A 24,304-nucleotide genomic window follows, 5' to 3' on the forward strand; every position below is an offset into this window, starting at 1 on the left:
ACACAAACCAGTCATAGAGACAATAGCTGGAGCAGTGACTTCCACTACTGGCACCACACCAACCAGTCATAGAGACAATAGCTGGAGCAGTGACTTACACTACTGGCACCACACAAACCAGTCATAGAGACAATAGCTGGAACAGTGACTTCCACTACTGGCACCACACAAACCAGTCATAGAGACAATAGCTGGAGCAGTGACTTCCACTACTGGCACCACACAAACCAGTCATAGAGACAATAGCTGAAGCAGTGACTTCCACTACTGGCACCACACAAACCAGTCATAGAGACAATAGCTGGAGCAGTGACTTCCACTACTGGCACCACAACAACCAGTCATAGAGACAATAGCTAGAGCAGTGACATCCTCTACTGGCACCACACCATCTACTTCAGAGACAAGAGCAGAGAAATTGGAGTTCCTTACTGAAATCTATGGCTGCACTGGAGAACTTGCTATCAAAACTCCACCTTGTCTGAAATTGTGTATAGTTATTTAATTATTTTCTAGTTATTTAATTGTCATGTGAATTTAGTGTACATGTATAAGTGAATGAGTATTTGCTTCATTAAGGGTTGTCTTGGGTCTTTGTGTGGTACACATACGTATTTTTGTTCAAGTTAAATCCTATGTACAACTTTAAATTAGTTAATTAAATCATTTAATATACACACATAATGCATGTTGTTTTGCTTGTAGTTAGGCACAAAGCTTCATAATGGGCTATCTATACTCTGCCCACTATGAGTATCGAAACCCGGTTTCTAGCGTTGTAAGTCCCAAGATATATATAGCTGGAACAGTTACCTTCACTATCGGCACTTCAGAGACAAGGGCAGAAAAATAGCAGCATATGTGCTCATGTATTCCTTCAAAAGTATTAGTGAAAATAAATTAGAATATATATAATACTTTGTCATCCATCTATCGTGTCAACGAAACCATTTGACTCGGCATGGCCAGGTGGATTGAGGCATTCGACTCGCAATCTAAGGGTCGCAGGTTCAAATCCCTGTCGCACCAAACATGCTCGCCCTTTCAGCTGTGGGGGCGTTATAAGGTAACGGCCAATCCCACTATTTGCTGGTAAAAGAGTAGCCCAAGAGTTAATGGGATTGTGGGATTGACCATAACATTATAACGCCCTCAGAGCTGAAATAGCGAGCATGTTTGGTGTGACGGAGACTCGAACCCGAGACCCTCAGATTACGAGTCGACTGCTTTAACCACCTGGCCATGCCGGGCGCTTCTAGAATAGACAACTATCTTTTGACATGGGAAATTGTGTAGTGGCTCGAGATAAAGTGTGTGCTCTGAGCAGCCTGGCTTTGTTCACGTGTTACGTTTTAGCATAGAGGGAACTCGCAATGCACAGATGTTAAGAAACTAATCGGTTTGACTCTGTTTGTTATTGAAGATCATAGTCTTGTACGTGTCGTATTTGTCTTTTTCTCTTGTTTGATAAATTTCTTCAGATGTCGTAAAGTAACGAAGCGTTATCTGTACCGTGATGTCCATCGGACATCTTGTGAAGCTTTCTTAATACTCTGTGAAATAGTTGTTTTACCTGAAAATACGTTATTCTAACCGAAAACACACACACACACACACACATAAACGAATAATGTAAAGAAAGAAAATCGTTTTCGAGAACTCTGTAATTGATACACTTTCTTTTTGGTAAAATTAAATACCCGCTGCGTGGTAGTTGTAGCATATACGATTTATTTCTGTTTTAGGGGTGATAAGATTTTTTTTTGTTTTAGAGCTCTTGCTCAAAGATACATGGCTGTTCTTACTTTTAAACTGCTAGACTTAATATATGGTAACTACTCAGCATCATTCACCACCAAGGATTGAACTACTCTTATCTAATCGAACGGAGGAATTTGACAGTCACTCTTATGTTGTTCTCATGGACTCGTGGGTCTCGTTTTTGTAGCAAGAGAACACAAATGGTCAGTCGCCTGGTTTAAAATCTGGACATGATACCCATTAGGCTACGCCAAACTGGACTGTAGGGTCATAACTAAATTTTCTTAATATTCAAACATCTCGCAAAAATAACAAACTAATACAAAAGTGAAAAGTCATTATATTGTATTTCTAGTGGTTTGTAATTAATCATTTACATTTATATGAAAAACCTTATATAAAGTGTTTTTTAATAAGTAGCCAAGTAATGTCTTTACACTACTATTTGCTAAGTAATAAAAGTGCATTCGATCTGGAAACTCCCAAAGGTGGTGGTTTTGGACGTATCTTTTAGAGACAAGTTTTCATTTGTTTGAATTTCACGCAAAGCTACGCGAGGGCTATGCTGCGCTAACAATCCCTAATTTAGCAGCGTAAGTCTAGAGAGAAGGCAGCTAGTCATCGCCACCCAATTCTTTGGCTACTCTTTTACTAACGAATAGTGGGATTGACCGTCACATTATAAAGCTCCCACTGCTGAAAGGGTGAACATGTTTGGTGTAACGGAGATTCGAACCCGCGACCCTCAGATTACGAATCGGACGCCTTAATCCACCTGGCAAAGCCGGGCCTTTTGTTTGTTAACTGATAAATATTTAAGTGTAATACATCATCCTCAAGTCTTCATACTGTCTACTAGTACTATGGTCTAACACTAGTACTATGGTCTAACACTAGTACTATGGTCTAACCGCTGAGATTAGATTCAGTATATATTAATAAAGCCACATTCTCAGCATAATTAATTAAACAGATCTAAACCTTTTATGCCTTTGTAATTCGGTTGGGAAGGTCGAAATTTCACGATAGTCAGAAGTAGAACAAGCTGACAGAAACATTTTGAAAGCAGCCACATCTGTATAGGTGGTTCTAAACGGTTCTTTAATACCACTTTGTGTCATTTGTAGACTTCCATGTTTCTTGTGCTTGCTAGTTTAGTTTGTGATGCACTGACATATTTCAGTCACCTTTTCGCAGCCACAACGCCAAAGAACTGTGGGAAATGTCTTCTTTTTATCCAGTACAAATGGCCAAAAATGTTCTGTTTTAATCGAGGAAAACTGGATTGGGTAGCTTGTCGTTTTTGTTTGTTTCAGTAAAAATGTCACAGTAAAATAGTTAAAAGGCTTTATTATTACATCTTTCAACGAATAAAGCTATATAATAAAAAGCCAGTAATTTTATTGTTGTTTAGGTTTGGTTGAGAGCGTATAACGCTAATATTTTCAGAACTCAATCCTTACGATGGGTACAGCATGGATATCCCATTATGTTGCCATGTGCTCAAAACCAGATAGAATATTTAGTATTAAGCGAAATTTACAAACCTCTGTGTTCACCATAAGATGATTCACATTCAGTAAATGTTTATTATTTTACTCTAATTAATATTTTAAATATTTATGAGGCTATTCTAATATCAAAGAAAAATTCATCACTAAAACGAAATAATATTTTAGAACTGTGGAGCTAAAATAGGTCGGGTTTCTTACCACTCGAACAGAACGAACGTGTGTACTTACTGAAGTGGCGGCATCTCTTGGACAACAATAGAATTACATAACTAGGTGTACAGCCATGACTCTTCCGTATTTTCTAAACAACTCAATTGGACATTCTTTGTCAGCTGTGTAATCTAAACCATGTTCTTGACAGACTTATCAACAAGCGAAGTAAAATGAGGATTTCTGAAATTGGTTACATGATATCAACAACATATTTATCCATAATACCCAATCACTTTGATTTGGTAAATGTTAAGCTTTTACTTCATTACTTTGACTTGTTGGGTTGTAATATTTTACTTTATCAGTTAGTCCTGTTGAATTACAAATTTAGTGTATTACATATTAATACCTACGTTATTACTAAGCAAAGTAATGGAGTTTTATGTTTCATCCAACTCTCATTTCTTCTTAAATACCATTAGGGTTAACTCCAGTATGATTAATACAAGTTTTAAATGTATACAAAAATAATAACTAAACTAATACAAAATATTTTCTCGTTTCAGAAAAAAAACAGGTAAAATGGCCCAAGTCAGGAAGAAGCCTATGTATCAACAAATTTTTGGTTTGCCAATGAATATTTCCTTTTCTCCTGAATGCGTGAGAGGCACTGTCCAATACAAACCAAGAGATGATGATATTTTTGTCGTAACTTTTCCGAAATGTGGAACAACCTGGGCACAACATATTGTACACAATATTCTAAGCAAAGGGAAGCCTTTCGAAAGCTTTGAAGATTTTCAAAGACGTTCTCCTTTTATGGAAATGTTAGGGCCCAAAACTGCAGAAGACATGCCACGTCCCGGAGCCATCAAAACACACCTGCCATTTCATTTAAACCCTTACTCTCCTAAAGCGAAATACATCTATGTAGCTAGAAACCCTAAAGATTGTTGTGTTTCCTTTTACCATCACACTAAGATGTTTCCAGAGTATCAGTTTACAGATGGAACATTCGACGATTTCTTTGAGGTATTTATAAATGGCGAAAATGATTGGGGTGATTACTTCGACCATCTTTTATCGTGGTATGAACACAGACACGATCTCAACGTCTTGTTCATCACTTACGAGGAAATGAAAGCTGACACACGAGCTGTTATCTTGAAGATTGCTAGTTTCCTGGGTCAAACGTACAAAGATTTGTTGGAATCTGATGAAAAATTAATGGATAAGATTCTTTATCAGACGAGTTCAGGTTATATGAGGAAACATTTGAATGAACAAATGGAAAACTTTTATTCCAATCCTGTTTTATGGCGGAATGATTCACCTGAAGGGCTTAAATATGTCAACGAGTACTTTAAAAACAAAAAGTTAGAAATGCCTAAAGAAATGAAATTCGTTCGAAAAGGAGTTGTGGGCGACTGGAAAAATTATTTTTCTGCTTCTCAGTCAAAACTTTTGAGGGAAAAATTTAAGGAAAAAACAAAAGGAACGAATATTGCTAGTTTATGGCCTGATTTGTTTACCGATATAAATGAAAACTAAAATCACATTAATGAATAAATCCAATCAGAAATATAGTTTAATGTATTGCGAACGTTATGAAAGCTGTTTTAATCCCATGTGCAAAGTTGGTTATTCCACTAAATTTATGAAAAGCTTGCTTATATTGAGGGTGTATTTTAACATGTGTGTATTGTTGAAAGGATTGTTTTAAAATTTCGCCCTTAATTAAAGTATATGTTTTATCTTACGGTAGATATTTAGACTGAAGAAAGAAAATATAAACTAATATAATATGGTTTCTATATTTATGTAGTTATAAAATTATTAAACTTTGATTTGTTAAGTAGAAGCTCAGATATATAAAAATTGTCAGTTAAGTTCTGAAAGTTAATAAAATATAAACAAATATATTGTTGTAGACGCCAAAACCGCTATTGTTGAACTTGTTGATATTATTCACTTCGAACGTGAATTTCATTGGTCAGTTTCTATTTACCCCACAGCGGGACAGCAGTATGTCTGCGGACTTATATTGCTAGAAACCGAGTTTCAATACAAATAGCCCATTGTGTATCTTTGTGTTTAGTAACAAACACAATGTGTTTACCTTTGTTTAACCTCAGCCGTTGCCACCATTTATTAAATGTAATTAAATTTTTATTTAGTTTTAACGTAACCTAATGAATAAAATTATTCAATCGTTTATTAAATGTTATACACGTATTGACGGTAAAAAAATATTCTATTTACGCGAATTAATTGTAAATAATAACAACTACAATAACGCATATCATTCCTATAGACTAAATATTTTTACAATAAAAAACTCACATTTTTGTATCCCCATCTATCGGGCTTATAGTGAAATATTATGCCATCGTCGATCAACAAAGTTTTGTGAGGTTTACTACGATATGTACACTTATCTTTTCATATCTTTACAGCTTACATTTCTTTTTCTCCTTTGAGTCAGCTAACCCCTCTGAAATTTCGCTTTTTCTGACAGGCAATTAACAGGCTTTCATAAAAATTACCCGTCTTCTCAGTGGTTCATGGGTTTGTTAAAAATTATGAATTTTAAAATGTAGTAAGGATCATGTTATATAATGTAATGAAACAAAATTAAAATCACATTCACAATTTTAAAATTTTAAACCTTACCTTGGCAGCTATATACACTTATATACAGGATAAATTAGTTTGTTTTCTGTGTGTTTTTTCAATTAGGCACAAAGTTACACAATGGGCTGTGTGTGCTCTGCCCACCACGGATATCACAACCCGGGCTCTAGTGGTGTGAGTCTGCAGACATATCTCTTTGTCACTGTGGGATGGGGGAGGCAGGCTAATCTAACAATTAAATTTTATTAATTATTTCTGATTGGAGTTTTAATTTTTGTTTCATTACGTTTTATAGGAGGATTCCCATTTCATTTTAAAATTAATAATTGTTAATACTCTGGTCTGTTTACTTTTTTGTTATACCCCTATAAAGTACATACTTTACCCTTAGAAACTGTCACGTGTTTATTCATCGATATGTAGTGCCATCCGATGGGTTGAACTGAGTTGAAAATATATTTAAGTACAAACATGATATATTTACCACTTATATTATACCTAAATATATATATCTGTATGTATGGATTTTTATCGAAATATCAAAAAGCGAACACTTACAGACCAGTCAAGTAAATTGGAAAAAGTTTGTAGTGATAGCCAGAGCCGTTTAGGCGCTAGCCCCACTGACGACCAGGTAAGGTAAGTGATAATCGAAAAAGTTCCAGTTTTGGAAACTTTTGAGTTGTTATACTGGAAACGTTAGCAACACTTTTAGCGTGTTATTAATATATATATACACATTTATAACATGTTATTAGTACATAAGCACATAATTATATCGTAACCAATACTCTGATTGGTCGGTTTCTCGGCCTGTGAATTATTTGGAATCCTTACCAGACCCTACTATTGATTACCAGTGTATTTAAAGTAAATTAGCTCATTGTGGTTTAGCAAATTTATAAACCACAAATTTGCAAGATCATTAGTTTCAATACACTGTCCCCAAGTGGCACAGCGGTATTTCAGTGGATTGCAATGCTAGAATCCAGGTTTCTATAACCTTGGTGAACAGAGCACAGGCTGCCCATTGTATGTGTATTATTGTTTGACTTTAAATAAACAATCAACAGACTGAGCAAATACAATATCTATACAACAAATGGCTAGGTGGTTAAGACGCTTAATTCGTAATCTGAGGGTCATGGGTTCGAATACCCGCCATAGCAAACATGCTCGCCCTTTCAACCGGGGGGGGGCATTATAAGTGTAGGTCAATCCCACTATTCGTTGGTAAAAGAGTACCTGAAGAGTTAGCAGTAAGTGATGATGACTAACTGCCATCCTTCTGGTCTTACATTGCTAAATTAGGGACGGTTAATGCGAAATGTCCTCTTGCACAAAATTCAGACCAAAACTGTATAATACAATGCCCTTAATAGAATGATCTGAACTCGCCTGTGGTTCAAAGTTAAGTAAGGAGTTATGACACTAAAAAACAGGTTTCGAATTCAGAAGCTGAAGTAACTCATTTTTATTTTATAAGAATGTTCTCCCTGTTCATTATAGTCTTATACTTTACTCAGTGTAGTGGTAACTTATCAAGGTTACATATGAGTACATTTAGCAGTTCCATACACCCTTCTAAAGTTTTGACTGTCTAATTCTCGATCGAAATTAAAAAAAAAAACAAGTTGAAAGTAAACTGAATATCAGTTTGTTCTCTAATGAATTTATTTTCAACTTCACGTAAAATCGAACACTGGAACTGACCCATGGAACAAAAAAAATTTACCATTGTTAAGATTTTCAAAAGCAAAACCACTACCAGGTGACACCACGATACAGTTTAAAAAATATGCATTTCACACAATTTTTTTTAAAAATTTATATCTTTAATCATTTCTTTGGTTCTGGGCTTTTGTTACGTGTACAGAGGTTCGTAAAAATGAAATGTGTAAGACCTACATTTCATAGGTTTTTTTTAAAATACGTTATTATAATTTGTATACGTTTCTCATATGCTTTATAAAACACGTTACTTTATTTGCCCGTGTCTCCGATTTACGGCAACTTCTAACGTTCATGTCAATTCATAATTGCAAACTTTTAAAATATATTTCTCCGATTTTGTCTCACTGTTTACATGTATATGAAACTTGTATAACAAGCATCTCGGCCTGACATGACCAGGTAGTTAAGGCACTCGATTCGTAATCCTGAGGTTGCGAGTTCGAATTCCCGTCACACCAAACATGCTCGCCCTTTCAGCCCTGGGGGCGTTATGTGACGGTCAATTCCCCTATTCGTTGGTAAAAAGACTAGCCTAAAAGTTGGCTGTGGGTAGTTATGACAAGCTGCCTTCTAGTCTTACACTACAAAATTAGGGACAGCTAGCGCATATAGCCCTCGAGTACTTTACGCGAGATTGAAAACTAACCAATAACAAGCATCTAACACATCTATATATCGTAGATTTGTATATAAAGTATCTTTTATTCGATAACATTTCTCATGGATTAAAAAGTTTAAAACATTTATTTATTGTGGTTTTACTAAGTAATAACATAACCTTCCTTTCCACTCTACAGGTGATTTCCCTACAGGTGCACCGGTCTTTTTACCATCCTTTAAATATTTACCATTTCACAACCTTACTTGTGGTATTCTTACCTCAGACGCTGAAAATTCCATTGAATTGAGCATGTAGTAATATACCATTTGTTTGTGGTTAAGCACAAAGATATACAATGAACTATCTGTGCCCTGTCCATCACGAGTATCGAAACCCCTTAAAATAATATATCGTTACTACTGTTACCCAACTGAACGATACATGTAATGTCGTTTGTACATACAATAAATTAATCGTTGTGTTAAGACATAAATAAAAAGACATCTAACAGACACTCGAACTTCTTGTTAATCCAAGTTAGTATTATCATCAGAACATTTTGTATGTATGTGGTTTTATTGCTTTTTAACATTTGTTTTTTCTACATGAAACCAATAAGTTTATTGATTAAGTGTGATCGATATTTTAGGTGAAATCAGTTTTTCATTAATTGAACATTTAGTTTTTATTCTATTCCTCGTCCTAGCTTTTCTTTTAAACATCGGAACGTTTTGTTTCAGATACACAATTAAAATATTAGAGTAAATTGGAACTATATCGTTTGGTGAATGTGCACACGGCGGACCACAGCTGGCTATTTTCTTAATTTGTATCGATACGATATGATTTGTGTTTCTGTCGAAATTTGGTAAGCTTTCATTAAACATTAAGTTTTCTGTATAACAAAAATCAGAATTTCTAATAAAATATTTATGTTAAAAATTAATGATTTAATAAAGAAAGATAAGTATTGAGTACAACATGTTGTCTTAATTAATTTTATAAAAACATAATATACAATAATAACTTAACAATAACAAAATACACAGATATTAACTTTATTTAACTTCTCTTGTGAGCTAACATTTAGTTAATCAAACCTGAGAATATGATAAATCACTGTGAAGTATGCCTGTATAAGACAATGTTAGTATTATAGATAGTAAGTTACAGACATGCCTGTGAAACTTTGTAAGAAATCGTTGGTAAAACTCATGTATTTAGATACGTGTCGTATCGCCTACCATTTTGAATAGATTAAAGCTACAACAGTTTCTGTACTTAAATAATTTGTACAGTATGTCTGAAATCATACTGAAATTAAAAACTTCGCTGTTTTTAAAATTCTTTTGGATTAAATTTAACGTTCAAAATTAACTGACCTTACACGTACGTGGGCTGCGAGGTTCAAGTATAGCCTAACTTGTCAGAAGGAAGGCAAACAGCCGGCAACATCCGCCGCCACAAGGACTCTATTCAATTAACCATCACATAATAACGCCCCAACGGCTAAAAAATGTGAGCATGTTCGGTAACAAGAATTTTAGTGTGCGACCCGCAGACTGGGAGTCGAGCGCCCTGACCACGAGGTTATGTCAGGCCTATTTTTCTTTGAATCAAAGCGATTAAGAACTAATAACCATTACTTACTCTATTAATTTATTCATTTACATTAAATTATTATTGAAATACAGCGTAAGTACGTAAACAAAAATGTTTCCATTGCACACAACAACAACGTGGATAGTTTGTTTTTATATCATTAGTTAATATATAAAAACTGTACAATATTTTTTTTCTAGGAATTATCGTTTTGTGAAAAATTACTGGCCAAACAAAACTTATAGTGCATTTAAAAATGGTCTAACATATCCTTCTTTGTTAGGACGTTCGAGCCACAAACTGCGTGTAGGGGGATCGAAACCTGTGGCAAAACATATTCGTATTTTCAGTCATGGGATCATTATAACGTGCTGGCTAGCCCTAATATTCATTGGTAAAGTGTAGCCCAAGATTTGGCGGTGTGTGGTGTTGACTAGCTGCCTTCCCTTTCGTCTATCTTTTCAACGTTTAGTCGGGCTCTTTCATGTTGCTCTTGTGAAGTTTTTCGCGAAATTCAACAACCAAACTAGCATTTCAAAATGAGAATACTTAAACCACTTTTTATTTTACACATCGAAATTAAGTTAATTATTCATAAACGCAACGAAACCGTAACATATCATAGCTCATAAAAGAAAAATACAAACCTAAACCTAGATATCCGGGTTTTGTACGAATGCAAATAACGTACCTAAATTAAGAGTTAGTTTATAAATGTAGTTAAAAATCCTGTCTTCGAAAACTGTAAATATTGACTATTAACATCCAGTGATGGAACATGTAACAATCGTAATGTTCTATGTTTTGAACATCTAACTTCTGTATTGTTTCCTTTCTATGCTCGAGTAAGGATTTGGTTTATTTTGAATTTCGCGCAAAGGCACACGAGGGCTATCTGCGCTAGCTGGTTGGTTGGTTAATTTGGTGTTTTATGGTGCAAAGCAACTAAGCTATCTGCGACTGCGCTAGCCGTCCCTAATTTAGCAGTATAAGACTAGAGGGAAGGCTACTATTTATAACCACCCACCGCCAACTCTTGGCCTACTCTTTTACCAACGAATAGTGGGATTGATCGTGGATTTATAACGCTCCCATGGCTGAAAAGGCGAGCATGTTTGGGTGACTGGGATTCGATCCTGGGACCATCAGATTACGAGTAAAGTGCCTTAGCTGCCGGGCCATTTAATTAATCAAAGTTTATAATCCATGCAAATCTGCAGTAATTATTCAAAAACTTATATATATATCCCTATTTTTAACCTGATGATGAACTAATGAAGTCAAAACGTTGTTAGTTGTTTAATGTTTTAAATAAACGTTTCATAATACCCACATTTATTGCCATCCTCAGAAATTTTTTCAGTGAGAGGCAAAGTTTTCCAGAGGATGAAAAAGTAGTGCGAAATTGCGAATTGAATTTTTAAAAATGTATACATGCGCCAAAGAAATAAATAAAGAATAGTTTTTTTTCCATGGGGTAGGTACTTCCCTGCGAACGCCCATGCCTACATTAGCCGTCTTTACTATATAAATCCTCCTTGTGAAGCAGATCAGGAGATTCGAACCGGTGATCGTTCGATAAGCGTCCTGTAACTAAGCCGTATTGTAATAATTAACTGTATTGTAGGATTTTGATATTCAACGAAACATTTACATGTCTTTTTTTACGAGGCCCGACATGGCCAGGTGGTTAAGACACTCGACTCGTAATCCGAAAGTTGCGGGTTCGAATCCCTGTTACACCAAACGTGCTCACCCTTTCAGCCGTGAGGGCATTGTAATGTGACGGTCAATCCCACTATTTGTTAGTAAAAGAGTAGCCCATGAGTTGACGGTGGGTAGTGATGACTAGCTGCCTTCCCTCTAGTCTTACACTGCTAAATTAGGGACAACTAGCACAGATAGCCCTCGTGTAGCTTTGCGCGAAATTTCGTAACAGACAGACAGACCATCTTTTCTTACCTCGCGCTGAAAGAAATGTGCATGCAGCTAATTAGAAGATTTTCTTCTTATAGAAACAGAAGTGGATCTATTAACAACTTTAAACTCATTAGGTCCATAACTATAATTTGTAATTTTTATCAACAAGAATTATTTCTTAAAGTTATTTGTTTGTCATAGTTATAAGGCAGAAACCGTTCAATTTTAACTGTCATAAAACATTAGTATATTATACTTTTAACACTAAATTTTTGTGTTAAGTCCTTCAAGATTTTTCAATAAAAGGGATGTATAATAGACTACTCTTCTTTTGTATATATCTGAAGCCAATTTATTTACGAAATCCCCAAATTTCGTACGTCTAATTTATATTTTTTGATTTTCAGATTTAGGCTTAACAGTAGAATTAGTAGAGTACATTTAATCAAGTCCCTTGATCATGATCACACAATTTATTCTTATTTTAATTTAAATTTTCTGTAAGTATATATTCATATTACTCAGCACTTTCTTTTTCGGGAAATCACTGATTTATAGCAAGACCAAATTTTCAAGGTAAGTAACGATCAACAGGTGACGCTAGTGTAGTAAAAAACCCAGGACAGCTTGCTCAAGACATCAGCCAGACTCCGCCTTATTGGCCTCCAATCTACAAATAGAGGATAGTGTCTAAGATTTCGTTTAATACCTACTAGAACTTGAGCGACTGTTTTCTTAATAATGATGCACGTGATACTGTATCTAGCGTTGCTAGGGGCAACAGCATTTGCATTACCGGTGTACAATGAAAATAACCACAAAAGTTTAGTTTACGAGAGAACCGGCCCTGTCGACATAAACCCGATAACTCAAACTCAGGTGTTCACCCAAACAGAACGAGGTCCACCTGTTTCTAACATCATTCCGGAAAAGCAGATTCGAGAACATCAGCCGGGCAGGATCCCTCAAAATTATGACAAAGATGCTAACGGACTTTTGGATCAGTCCGAATACGAGGGCTGGCGAGCAGCTGAAAATATCGTAGTTTTGCCTTTTGAAGCTGTGGACACTAATGGTAAGCCTAAATCTTCAGAACTTTTTGGTAACATTTCGAGAATAGTTAAAATCTTGTATCACATACTCTGCCTAAGAAAAAACAAAAACTACAGATCGGTATATAATGAAAGGACAAGATGTATGTACAACACGGTTCGAACCCCCGTCACACCAAACATGCTCGTTCTTTCAGCCGTGGGGAACGCTATAATGTAACGGTGAATCCCACTATTCGTTGGTGAAAGAGTAGTTCAAGAGTTGGCGATAGGTGGTGATGACTAGCTGTCTTCCCTCTAGTCTTGTACTACTAAATTAGGGACGGCTAGATGGAAGGTACAGTAGTTAGTCATAGTGGGATTGACCGTCACATTATAATGCCCCCACGGCTGAAAGGGGGAGTATGTTTGGTGCAGCCGGGATTTGAACCCGCGACTCTCGGCTTACGAGTCGAACGCCTTAACACACTTGGCCATGCCGGGCCTTGTTTTGAGTCATCATTTGAGACTTGTTAACTTGTACACTCAACAGTGACTTCCAGTCCTCACTGATGTTATAGAAAAATAAGATTGTTACTGTTTGAGTTTCTCATGACCAGAGTTAAGTTGGACACTCCACAGTGACTTTGATGTTTTGTTCTGTGTTTATTTTTTACAATTTCGCGGACAGCAACACCAGGGTCACCTGTTACAAGCTGACCTTAATCCAGCAGTGTAAGACGAAAGAGAAGGTAGTTAGTCATCACCACCCATCGCCAACTCTTTTACCAAAGAATAGTGGGATTGACCATAACACAATAATGTTTCCGCGGCTGGCGGTAGGGGCCTCGAGTCCATGACCATATTAGGTCTATTAACTTTTGGTACTCACGATGTCATTTTAACAATATATCTGTGACCAGTTGTTGGTGGCAGTAATTATATTATTATTGTTTGAACAACTTACGATTATCATTTAATTATCATCATATAACAAAACTGTAAAAACTTCTATTATTACCTATAGAGCTGTAATTATCCCACTTATTTTCCTCTTAAAAGACACAAGTGCATTATCAAATCTTACCTTTGAAAGTGGTGAAGTTTGATAAGTTATATTCGTATTTTGATCTTTGTGTTTAATCGGCTGATGACTTATGTAATAGCTGAAGTTAAGGTGTAACGAATAAAGAGATTCTGTTCTTGATGAAACCCACTTGAAATAAAAATGTGTTTTAGAACAGCTGGTATGGATATTAACACTTTTATTGATAAGGAAAGAACAACGTTTCGACCTTTCTAGGTCATCTTTAGGTTAAAAAAGAGAGAGTTTGAAAGTGACCGTTGCCAGATATGTCATAGGGACGAGGGTATAAACGGGTACGGGATTATAGGGGGCGCTGCAATGAATGTTGGGTTATTAATTAGTATAGGTATAAAGGTGTTCCTTTATACTGATTTAATTTTGGTTTTTGTTGCTGTGTAAGCAGGGATTCTTTGATTTTGCGTTTGTTTATATTTGTTTCCCTACTTAATATCTGGGTGTTTTCTATGGTTATGTTGTGTTTATTTGATTTGCAGCGTTCAAAAACGTGTTAAGGTGTTTTATTTTTGTTCTTTGAATCTGGTTTTCGTTTTTCTGCCATCTCTAATATAGAAGTCGTGGCAATTGTTGCATTGTGTTTTATAAACTATGTTGGTGATGTGTTTGTCAGTGTAGTTTTTAGATATTATGGACTTCAGTTTTGTACCTGGTTTTTGAATGAGTTTGGTGTTTATTGGAATGTTGGTTATTTTTTCACTGATATCGGGAACATATGGTATGCAGCAGTATAAGGTTTTCTAGTTTGTTGTATCTTGGGATTTATTGTTGTTTGTATGTTGTTGGTCTAGGTGTGTGCGTATAATTATTTCAACTGTTTTTTGAGGAAATTTGTTGATGTTGATGAAGTGTTGTTTTATTTTGTTGATTTCATCGTTAATTTTATCAGGTTAATACAGTTTTGTGACTGTGTTTATTTGGTTTCTTAATATGTTGAGCTTTTGTTTTGTTTCATGTGCTGAGTCCCATGGAATGTATAATCCAGTTTGGGCTACTTTTTTGTGGATTTCTGTTTTGAATTGTGTATCAGTTCTAGTGATCTTAAGATTAATAAATGCTGTTTGATAATTTTTTCTGTTCACAAGTGAACTTAATGTTGCGATGTATCGAGTTAACGTGATTGAAAAAACTAAGTGTGTGTTCTGTAGATGTGAATCCAGTAATTGTATCATCAACCAATATAGTGGTGGGTGTAAGGTTGAATTGATCGCTTGTGATTCAAGCTGTGTCTTAAAAATGTTGGCTAGAACTGGTGACACGGGATTCCCCATACTTAGGTCATTTATTTGCAGTTAATTTTGGTTATTAAACATAAAGTTAGTTTTGGTGGTACTGAATTCTATAAGGGTTGCTAATTGGTTGCTGTGCATCAATGAGTTGGGGTCTTGGATATAAAGTTCTGAAACTATCTTGCTGGCTTCAGTTGTTGGGACTTCTGTGAAGAGGGAGGTTACATCAAGACTGGCCAACAAGGCTTTATTATTCAGTTGATTAAAAATATATTTAAAGTTGAAAGAGTCTTTGTAAAAGGAGCCCGCTGATGTCAAATATTTATAAAATGCTTACGCTCTATATTCACCAAGGTTGCAGTTAAATGATTCGTAGGTCGACGTTATGGGTCGTAGTGGACAATCAGGTTTGTGAGGTTTAGGGATGCCGTATAGTTATGGTGTGCATGAGTCGATCTTTCGTAGGTAAAAATAAATATTTTCTGAGATTGTGTTGGTTTTTCTCATTTGTGGTAGTATTTTGCTTAATTGTTTTTCATGTGTTTTTGTGTTTAGTAGTTTAAATTTGTTTGTATCTGATAAGATGTTGTTCATTTTTTGAATGTAATCATTTGTGTTCATAAAAACTATAGCATTGCCTTTATCTGCGTTTTGAATTTTTATGTTGTTGCTTTGTTTAAAGTTGTTTGTAGAATTAGTATCTTTTTGTGTGAGGTGTGTGTTTTTTTATAGCAAAGCCATATCGGGCTATCTGCGGAGCCCACCGAGGGGAATCGAACCGCTGATTTTAGTGTTGTAAATCCGTAGATATACCGCCAGGGGCATAGCCAGGGGTAGGTTGGGGTTAAATCCCCCATGGACCCAAACTTTTTAGACAAGTTCAGTTGCCACCTGTGAAGTTTCATAAAGATCCGTGATTGCATGACAGATAATTTCACACACAACAAATGGTCAAATGCAAATTTCTGATTGAACACTCTTTAATACAGCAAGTTTTGTCAGAACCAGAGAAATACAATCGAATATCTATGAAAGGCTCAAACGCCTGTTCGTTCTTGCCAGAGCATCTACAACACAGTTTGGTTCAACTTTAATATCACGGTGAATGTATAATGAGGCCAGGCCATTCAATCGATCTTCAGTGGTTGTATTTCTCAAATACGTTTTGAGTCTTCTGAGAGTTGAAAACGAACGCTCCACTGAGCTAGTTGACACAGGCAGCGTGGCAAATACTTTCAACAGTCTAGAAATGACTGGGAACATTTCTGCATTGCACATTGTATCTATGACATTTTTTGGTCTCTTGTTCGCAAGTGATTTGTACCAAACCCTAAGTTCACCTACTGCAGCTAGTGAAGTGCTGTCAATGTCAGCCTTGTACATGTTGACCAACTCTAATTTGGTCACATTGTTGTGCTGTAGGTTCTGACCGTTCTGTGGTAGATCCTGATGGTAGTAGACACATGAAGTTTGTAAGAAGAGTTTTGTGACTGGACAGACGGTCACATATTTGTGAAAGAAAATGGTCAACAAATGGTACAAATACAACAATACGAAAGTACTCCTCAGGGCTAGTGGTTTGTGAGTTAGCACGGTACATCTGTCTTTTAGCCTACCTTGGCATTATGATGTCAATTTGAAGCTCACTACACAGAGTTTGAGCCTCACAGAAAATGTTGTTAAATTCATTCACAGTATTATTTCTGAGTAAACGGATTAAATCTTCCACTATTTCCGCGTGATGCATCGCAGCACCTTAATCAATGTTCTGTTGCTACAGTAAGTTGTACAGAGATAAACTAAAGGAAAACAATTTAGCAATGTTAAGTAGAATGATGATGAATTCTGGTTGTGTTATAGAATATAACAATTGATTGGCTTGCGTGGCAGAATATCTGTCTTGTCAACCTGATATGGTCTCAAGGGCATCTGTAACTGCATGGATTAATTCTAGAAAGACAATGACTGAGTCATGCCTCTCAACCCACCTGGTTGGGCAGAGACCTTTCAAACTTTTTTTTTTCGATTCAGGTGCTTTATTCTCCACCTAAAGAGCCAAAACGTGTACTGAGACAGTTTTCAATGCTAGAAATTACTTCCATGAAATTTCGCACAGGAACTTCTTTACAAGCATCAGAAATTGCCAAGTTTATGGAATGGGCACTGCAGTGTGCATAGGGTGCAAGTGGGAATTTATCAGTTATGTGTCTCTGGACACTACTGAATTTCCCACTCATAGAGGCAGCACCGTCGTACCCTTGTCCTCGCAGGTAAGCCATGTCAATACCTTATTTTGTCAGATTGGTTATGATAACATCAACCAAGTTTCTGCCTGTCACATCATAAACAGGTAATTGAAAAAAATCTTCTCTCATTGCAACAGAGATGTCATTGGCATGCAAATATTTAACACACAGCGAAAACTGTTCAATGCCTGAAATATCTCTTGTTTCATCAGCTAATATTGAGAAACACTTTGCAGCATTAACCTTGTTGACCAAAGCATCAAGAACATGAGCACTACAGGCATTAATGAGTTCATTTTGAATTTGAGGACTCAGATACGTAGCATTCCTCTTTGTACTTTTAAGGCTTGCTGAAAGCTTGACATCACCCTTTGCCCCGTAGCGCAAAATTGCCCGAAAATTTGTTTATTTGTGAAGTTAATTCTTGAAATCCACGAAATCTGAACATACACTGTCCACGATATTTGAATACAGTTTATAGACACTATACATATATTTTGCACTCTCCTGAGTGACTCTATATTTTATATGTTGATGACAGAACTGTAGGCCTACTTTGCTGGGCCTGATAACTTTAAGTTATATGTTATATATATATGCCTATATATTTATTTATGATCAAAAAATAAGACAAACACCTCAGTGTGCCATTCTGAAATTTGCCAAAAAGGTGGTCTCAAAATGCATAATTCAGGCTTTTCTTTTATGTTTTTATTTAAAACTTTCCAGGGAGGCATACTCCCTGACCCCCCTAGCATGGCTTCGCGCCTGCGGAGCTTGCATCAAGCACTCAAACTACCCCCCCACACACATACCAATGGCCATTTCTGGCTACGCCCCTGTATACCGCTGTACTAGCGGGGAACTTGTGTGAGGTAGTTTTTTATTTTTATTTTCTGCGAAATTATGTTGATAGTTTTGTGTGAAAATTATTTGAGAAAGTTGTTTAATATACTGTTTTGAGGTGTTTCAGGGAAATAGATGTTTTCAGTTCTGCCTGGAAAGATAGGTTGTTGGTTATCGGTGGAATTGATGTCAAAGTTGTTTTATTTCTGGTGGTTGTTGTCCGCTGTTTTGTTGGTGTTTTCAGTTTGTGTAGAGTGGATCACCAGTCTTCTAGCTAGGTCTTCCAGGTAGGCTTTCATTTTGGTGGATGGAATATTTCTAGGTGTTACTGCAAAGTTGACTCATTTGAACCCTACAATGGGAAACGAGTATTTTATGCTATTCTAGATAAACTACGGTATCCACTACATATGTGTATGATAGCAAACTACGGTATCCATTACGTATGTGTGTAGCGACAAAGTAAGGGCTCTGCCAGGTATACGTATGACAATAAATTATGGTAAACATTGGTATATGTATAACAATAAATTATGGTAAACATTGGTATATGTATATCAATAAATTATGGTAAACATTAGTACATGTATAACACGCTCTAAGGGTTCCTGTGCTGTAACTGTAGTGTACATTTCTGCCTTGTATTCTGAAACCGAAACAATGTCAAACATAAGTTTACAAGGTTTGTTCCGCGATGCCTTTGAACACGCCCCACACTTACAACTATGGGCGCATTACAAGTGTGGTAATGGGTGCTGTAACTAGATGCTTACAAATTAAAGTCAAGTTTACGAAAGGCTCCATCTTTCTTTATAGGGGTCTCTGACTCAGTCGCCTAGCCAAAGTTTCGCATAAGGTGTTTTTCATGGTAAAACACTAAAACAGAGGAGTAATCCATATTAGTTGAAACAATTTCAATGTTTTTAACACGTATTTATTAAGAGTATTTTTCTTGTAAGGTGGTGTGATAAAGTTCTGTATATATGTGGTTATCACGTAAAAAAAACTGTTCCTAACTGTAATCCTGCTTCGGGATTTCACTGAAAATAACATTAAGATTCTTGCTCTTACATTACTTCAGAAGACAATGTTCGAGAACGTTCCTAGTTCTTTAGAATTCTTTTGGAACGTAAAATAATGAAATTTTGTTTGTTTTGAATTTCGCGCAAAGCTACTCGAGGGTTATCTGCTATAGCCATAGCCATATGCTATCATACACATATTTAGCAGTGTAAGACTAGAGGGAAGGCAGCTAGTCATAAACACCCACCACCAACTCTTGGGCTACTCTTTTACCAACGAATAGTGGGATTGATCGTAACATCATAACCATTCCAGTTTTTACTCACTATATTTTTATCTTGATATACACCGGTTTTCAGTTGTACTCTTTAACAACTACTCCTATAAAATGTCACCGTTTAAGCAGTAATGTGCTTGGTACAGATCTCACTCATATCTGACGTGATGGGAGAGAACAAATTGGTGGAAAACAGGTTATATATTATATAAGTTCACGTTTTCCAAGCAAACGTCTTCTACGACTATAGTTCAAGCCGACACTTTGAGTATCTGTAAAATAAATTAGATTATTTATTTTCATTAACAGTATTAGCTATACTGTTTAGTTTATCGAATATCACTATTTACTTTAAATTAGTTGTTGGTTATTATACTTATAAAAATTGTTTTCTATTTTCAGTTTAATACATAAATATACTTTGGACCAATCTAAATCTTCTAAACTGACGGAATTTCGTAAGATACTTATTAAATTAGAACGAAAAGAAGACGTCACCATTTTTGTTTTTAAAAATTCATATATAACAAATAAACCTTAAATATTGTTTGCGTAAGTCGTTGTTTTTTCTACTAATTTAAATTAGATATTAAGCATTTAGTAAGTGAAATTTGATTTATATTTTTTTTTTACTCTAGATGACAGGTTTGTCAATAGCGTGGAACTTCCGTACTTGTTGTGGTCCTCTCCAAACGAAATAAATAAGGCACTTCCTGGATACGACGATGATAAATATCTGTTTAACGATATGATGCTAACAAACGCTTTCTTCACAGATGATGTGTCTGACATGGTGAATATTCCAAAAGAAACTTATATGAGCATTATAGTTCACACAAAACCTGCTGGTGACGGTGTAAAGCCATTAAATGTGAACCCAGTAAACAATTTCCCAGATGATGACAATACAGAGGAACAGGAACATGTAGATTATGTTGACAAAAAAGTCATCAGTGAAGTAAATCCCGCTGAAGAGGAATTCTACCAGCCAGACATGGTTGGCAAGGAGAGTAGTTTTCCTCAGTCAGAGGAACCAGAATATATAGATCCTGTTGATGAAGAAGTCATCGATAGAGTAAATCCTGCTGAAGGAGAAATTATTGATGAAGTAAATCCTGATGAAGAAGGAAACTATCGACCAAAGGAGGATGGTATAATCAGGTTTATACATGGCAAAGAGAATACTTTTCCTCAGTCAGAGGAACCGGAATCTATGGATCCTGTTGATGAAGAAGACATTGATGAAATAAATCCCGCTGAAGAAGGAATCTTCCAACCAGAAGAAGGTGGGTTAATCGATTCCATGGTTGGCAAAGAGAGTACTTTTCCTCAGTCAGAGGAACCGGAATCTATGGATCCTGTTGATGAAGAAGACATTGATGAAATAAATCCCGCTGAAGAAGGAATCTTCCAACCAGAAGAAGGTGGGTTAGTCGATTCTATGGTTGGCAAAGAGAGTAATTTTCCTCAGTTAGAGGAACCGGAATCGATGGATCCTGTTGATGAAGAAGACATTGATGAAATAAATCCCGCTGAAGAAGGAATCTCCCAAACAGAAGAAGGTAGCTTAATCGATTTCATGGTTGGCGAAGAGAATACTTTTCCTCAGTCAGAGGAACCGGAATCTATGGATCCTGTTGATGAAGAAGACATTGATGAAATAAATCCCACTGAAGAAGGAATCTACCAACCAGAAGAAGGTGGTTTAATTGATTCCATGGTTGGCAAAGAGAGTACTTTTCCTCAGTCAGAAGAACCAGAATCTATGGATCCTGTTGATGAAGAAGTCATTGATGAAACAAATCCCACTGAAGAAGGAATCTACCAACCAGAAGAAGGTGGGTTAATTGATTCCATGGTTGGCAAAGAGTACTTTTCCTCAGTCAGAAGAACCAGAATCTATGGATCCTGTTGATGAAGAAGTCATTGATGAAACAAATCCCACTGAAGAAGGAATCTACCAACCAGAAGGAGGTGGGTTAATTGATTCCATGGTTGGCAAAGAGAGTACTTTTCCTCAGTCAGAAGAACCAGAATCTATGGATCCTGTTGATGAAGAAGACATTGATGAAATAAATCCCACTGAAGAAGGAATCTACCAACCAGAAGAAGGTGGTTTAATTGATTCCATGGTTGGCAAAGAGAGTACTTTTCCTCAGTCAGAAGAACCAGAATCTATGGATCCTGTTGATGAAGAAGTCATTGATGAAACAAATCCCACTGAAGAAGGAATCTACCAAACAGAAGAAGGTGGGTTAATTGATTCCATGGTTGGCAAAGAGAGTACTTTTCCTCAGTCAGAAGAACCAGAATCTATGGATCCTGTTGATGAAGAAGCTATTGATGAAATAAATCCTGTTGAAGAAGGAAACTACCAACCAGAAGAGGAGGGTTTGATAGATTCCATGATTTTTTTTCCTCAGTTGAAGAAAACAGCATCAATAAATGCTGATGCGGAAGAAATAAATTCTAATAAAGAAGGAATCTATCATCCAGCAGATTATGGTCAAATCACACCTATGGTTAAAAAAGAGATTATTTTTCAACAGTCGAAAGAAATGGCACCGAAAGATACTGATGAAAAAGAAAGCAGTGATGAAGTAAATCCTGCTGAAGACAACGTTCACCGAGAAGGAACTGATCATTTGGTCAAGTTCATCGTCGACAAAAAGAACATTTTTCCTCAAATAAAGGAACCAGCCTCTGATGATGAGGAAGTGGTACAGGAAGTAAAATCTGTCAAAAAGGGAAACTACGAACAAAATGTCGGCGAGATGACCAATATCGAGGGACTTCCTTTACAAAAACCAGTTGTCGTTGAAGAAAAACCAGAAACTGTACCTGAAATCGTTTCAATACATGATGATGTAGTCTCAATTAATCCATTTACAAACGTTTCTGAGGACATGGAACATAAAAATATGGTGTGAATCAAAGTATGGAATAATCATATGCAAACCTCTCTGATTTTAACAATTGTTTTGTACATGAAACAACTATTAAAATATTATTTCATTTTTCAAGGCAAAACTTTAATAATATCATTATTGTAACAATGTACAACAATATAAAAACGTTATTCGCACATTTATTATTAATAAAACAAAACTTGTGTGTGCGAAAAACACCACAGTTAACTGCGGATTGTTACTTAATACTTATAAGTAGCTCATTTTTAATAGGTGTTGTTTTTGGTATATAATTTTTTATGATGTTTCATTTCGCCTTTGTAGCTTCTCGGTGAATTAAAACTATTACTTTAGCCATTCTTATTAATTTTTATTCTCATATTGTTTGTGGACTGAAAATATTATCAGGCCCTGTTTATTTAAGCTCCTCACTTTCCGTATTTTGGAACTTGGATATTTCAAATGTCCAAGCAATCCTTGTTGTAAAATAAACATGTGTATTTATTCCTTATTTTGGTCAGTAGCCCGTATGATCACTTAAGCCTAATTGTTAATTGTTCACCCTTTTTTTCATTAGATACTGATTACTGGGTAATTTATACCCTGCGTCTTGGCATCATTCAACAATTTGAGCAAGAAGACCTAGGATCGAATTTCGGTATTACAAACCGAAAATGTAGGATTTTCCTAAAGATGGCAGCAGATTAGCAACTGAAACAGAATGATACAAACTAATCGTTATTTAACTAATGAAAAGAAGGAGAGAGAAATGTAACAAATAATTAGTACTAACTGTGAAAACGACTATAACCAATAACAATAACTTTTATTCACGTTCTGAATGTTAATACTAGAATATAGTTTTAATTTATGGTTGATGGCTCGAATCCCGTTAGCGAACATGCTCTTCCTTTTGCCCGTGAAAATGTTATGATGTAACTATCAATCCCACTTTTCCACGAATAAGCCGTGGGTGGTGTTGACTACCTGCCTTTCTTATAGCTTGCCACGTGCTAAACTTGAATGTCTAACGCGAAACGCCGTAAACAGAAACAAACCTACACGTGTTGTGTTAGATTAAGAGTGGACTATAATTAGGCCACGAAGACTGGACCCAAAAGGAACTGCTACATATTGATTGAAACAGTTTGAAAGGAAATGTAATCATTCATATCCAGTCCAATTTTCAGTCACTTTTACGTAACGAGGTAAAAGTTACAGCCACGTACTTCTGACAGAAGATGACACTGTAACAATAACTTAATTGTAGTGTTTCACAGTCTATAAATAGCAGCACCCCTACCTGGCGCATTGTTTACTTAGTGCCCTCGGTTATCCACTTTAATTGAGCCTTGTTCGGTGCATTTTGTTTATTTGGAAGGTTTTGAATTTCGCGCAAAGCTACACGAGGGCTTCCTACACTACTCGTCCATAATTTAGCAGTATGAGGCTAGACGAAAAGCAACTAGTCATCATCACCTACCGCCAACTCTTAGGATACTATTTTATCAACGATTAGTGGGATTGACTATAATTTATAGGGTCCCCATGGTTGAAAGGGTTAACATGTTTGGTGTGACAGGGATTCGAACCTGCGACCTTCAGTTCGGTGTGTGAGGTGTCTATCTGCGTTAGAAATCCATGATGAGATTTTACATGTTGTTCTGTTTTTTTTGCCCAGAAGTCTCTACAGCCTGTTTATGTGTAGTCGTCTTCACCAAC

General features: G+C 36.1%; 2 protein-coding genes across 10 annotated transcripts in view; both read left to right on the forward strand.

Annotated features, from left to right (window-relative positions):
• The window catches only part of LOC143251043 (sulfotransferase 1C2-like), a 61,428-nt gene extending 52,053 nt beyond the window's left edge, over positions 1–9,375 (forward strand). For all 8 annotated transcript variants that reach the window (XM_076502357.1, XM_076502359.1, XM_076502362.1 and 5 more), the window contains exon 2: positions 3,995–9,375. In XM_076502357.1, the coding sequence (XP_076358472.1) occupies positions 3,995–4,979 (985 nt within the window). In that variant the 3' untranslated portion in view covers positions 4,980–9,375. The remainder of the gene's footprint in view (positions 1–3,994) is intronic.
• A 3,206-nt stretch (positions 9,376–12,581) lies between these two features.
• Positions 12,582–22,945, forward strand: LOC143251042 (uncharacterized). Of its 2 annotated transcripts, none has more exons than XM_076502354.1 (2): positions 12,582–12,994; positions 20,312–22,945. In XM_076502354.1, the coding sequence occupies exons 1-2, from the start codon at positions 12,661–12,663 to the stop codon at positions 21,586–21,588; spliced, it is 1,611 nt and encodes a 536-aa protein (XP_076358469.1). In that variant the 5' UTR covers positions 12,582–12,660; the 3' UTR covers positions 21,589–22,945. The 2 variants fall into 2 exon arrangements, with proteins under 2 accessions (XP_076358469.1, XP_076358470.1); XM_076502355.1 differs by lacking the exon at positions 12,582–12,994 and adding an exon at positions 14,417–15,688.
• The last annotated feature ends 1,359 nt before the right edge of the window (positions 22,946–24,304 follow it).

Source organism: Tachypleus tridentatus, chromosome 5 (assembly GCF_004210375.1).
Source record: "Tachypleus tridentatus isolate NWPU-2018 chromosome 5, ASM421037v1, whole genome shotgun sequence".
Taxonomy (NCBI): Eukaryota; Metazoa; Arthropoda; class Merostomata; order Xiphosura; family Limulidae; genus Tachypleus; species Tachypleus tridentatus.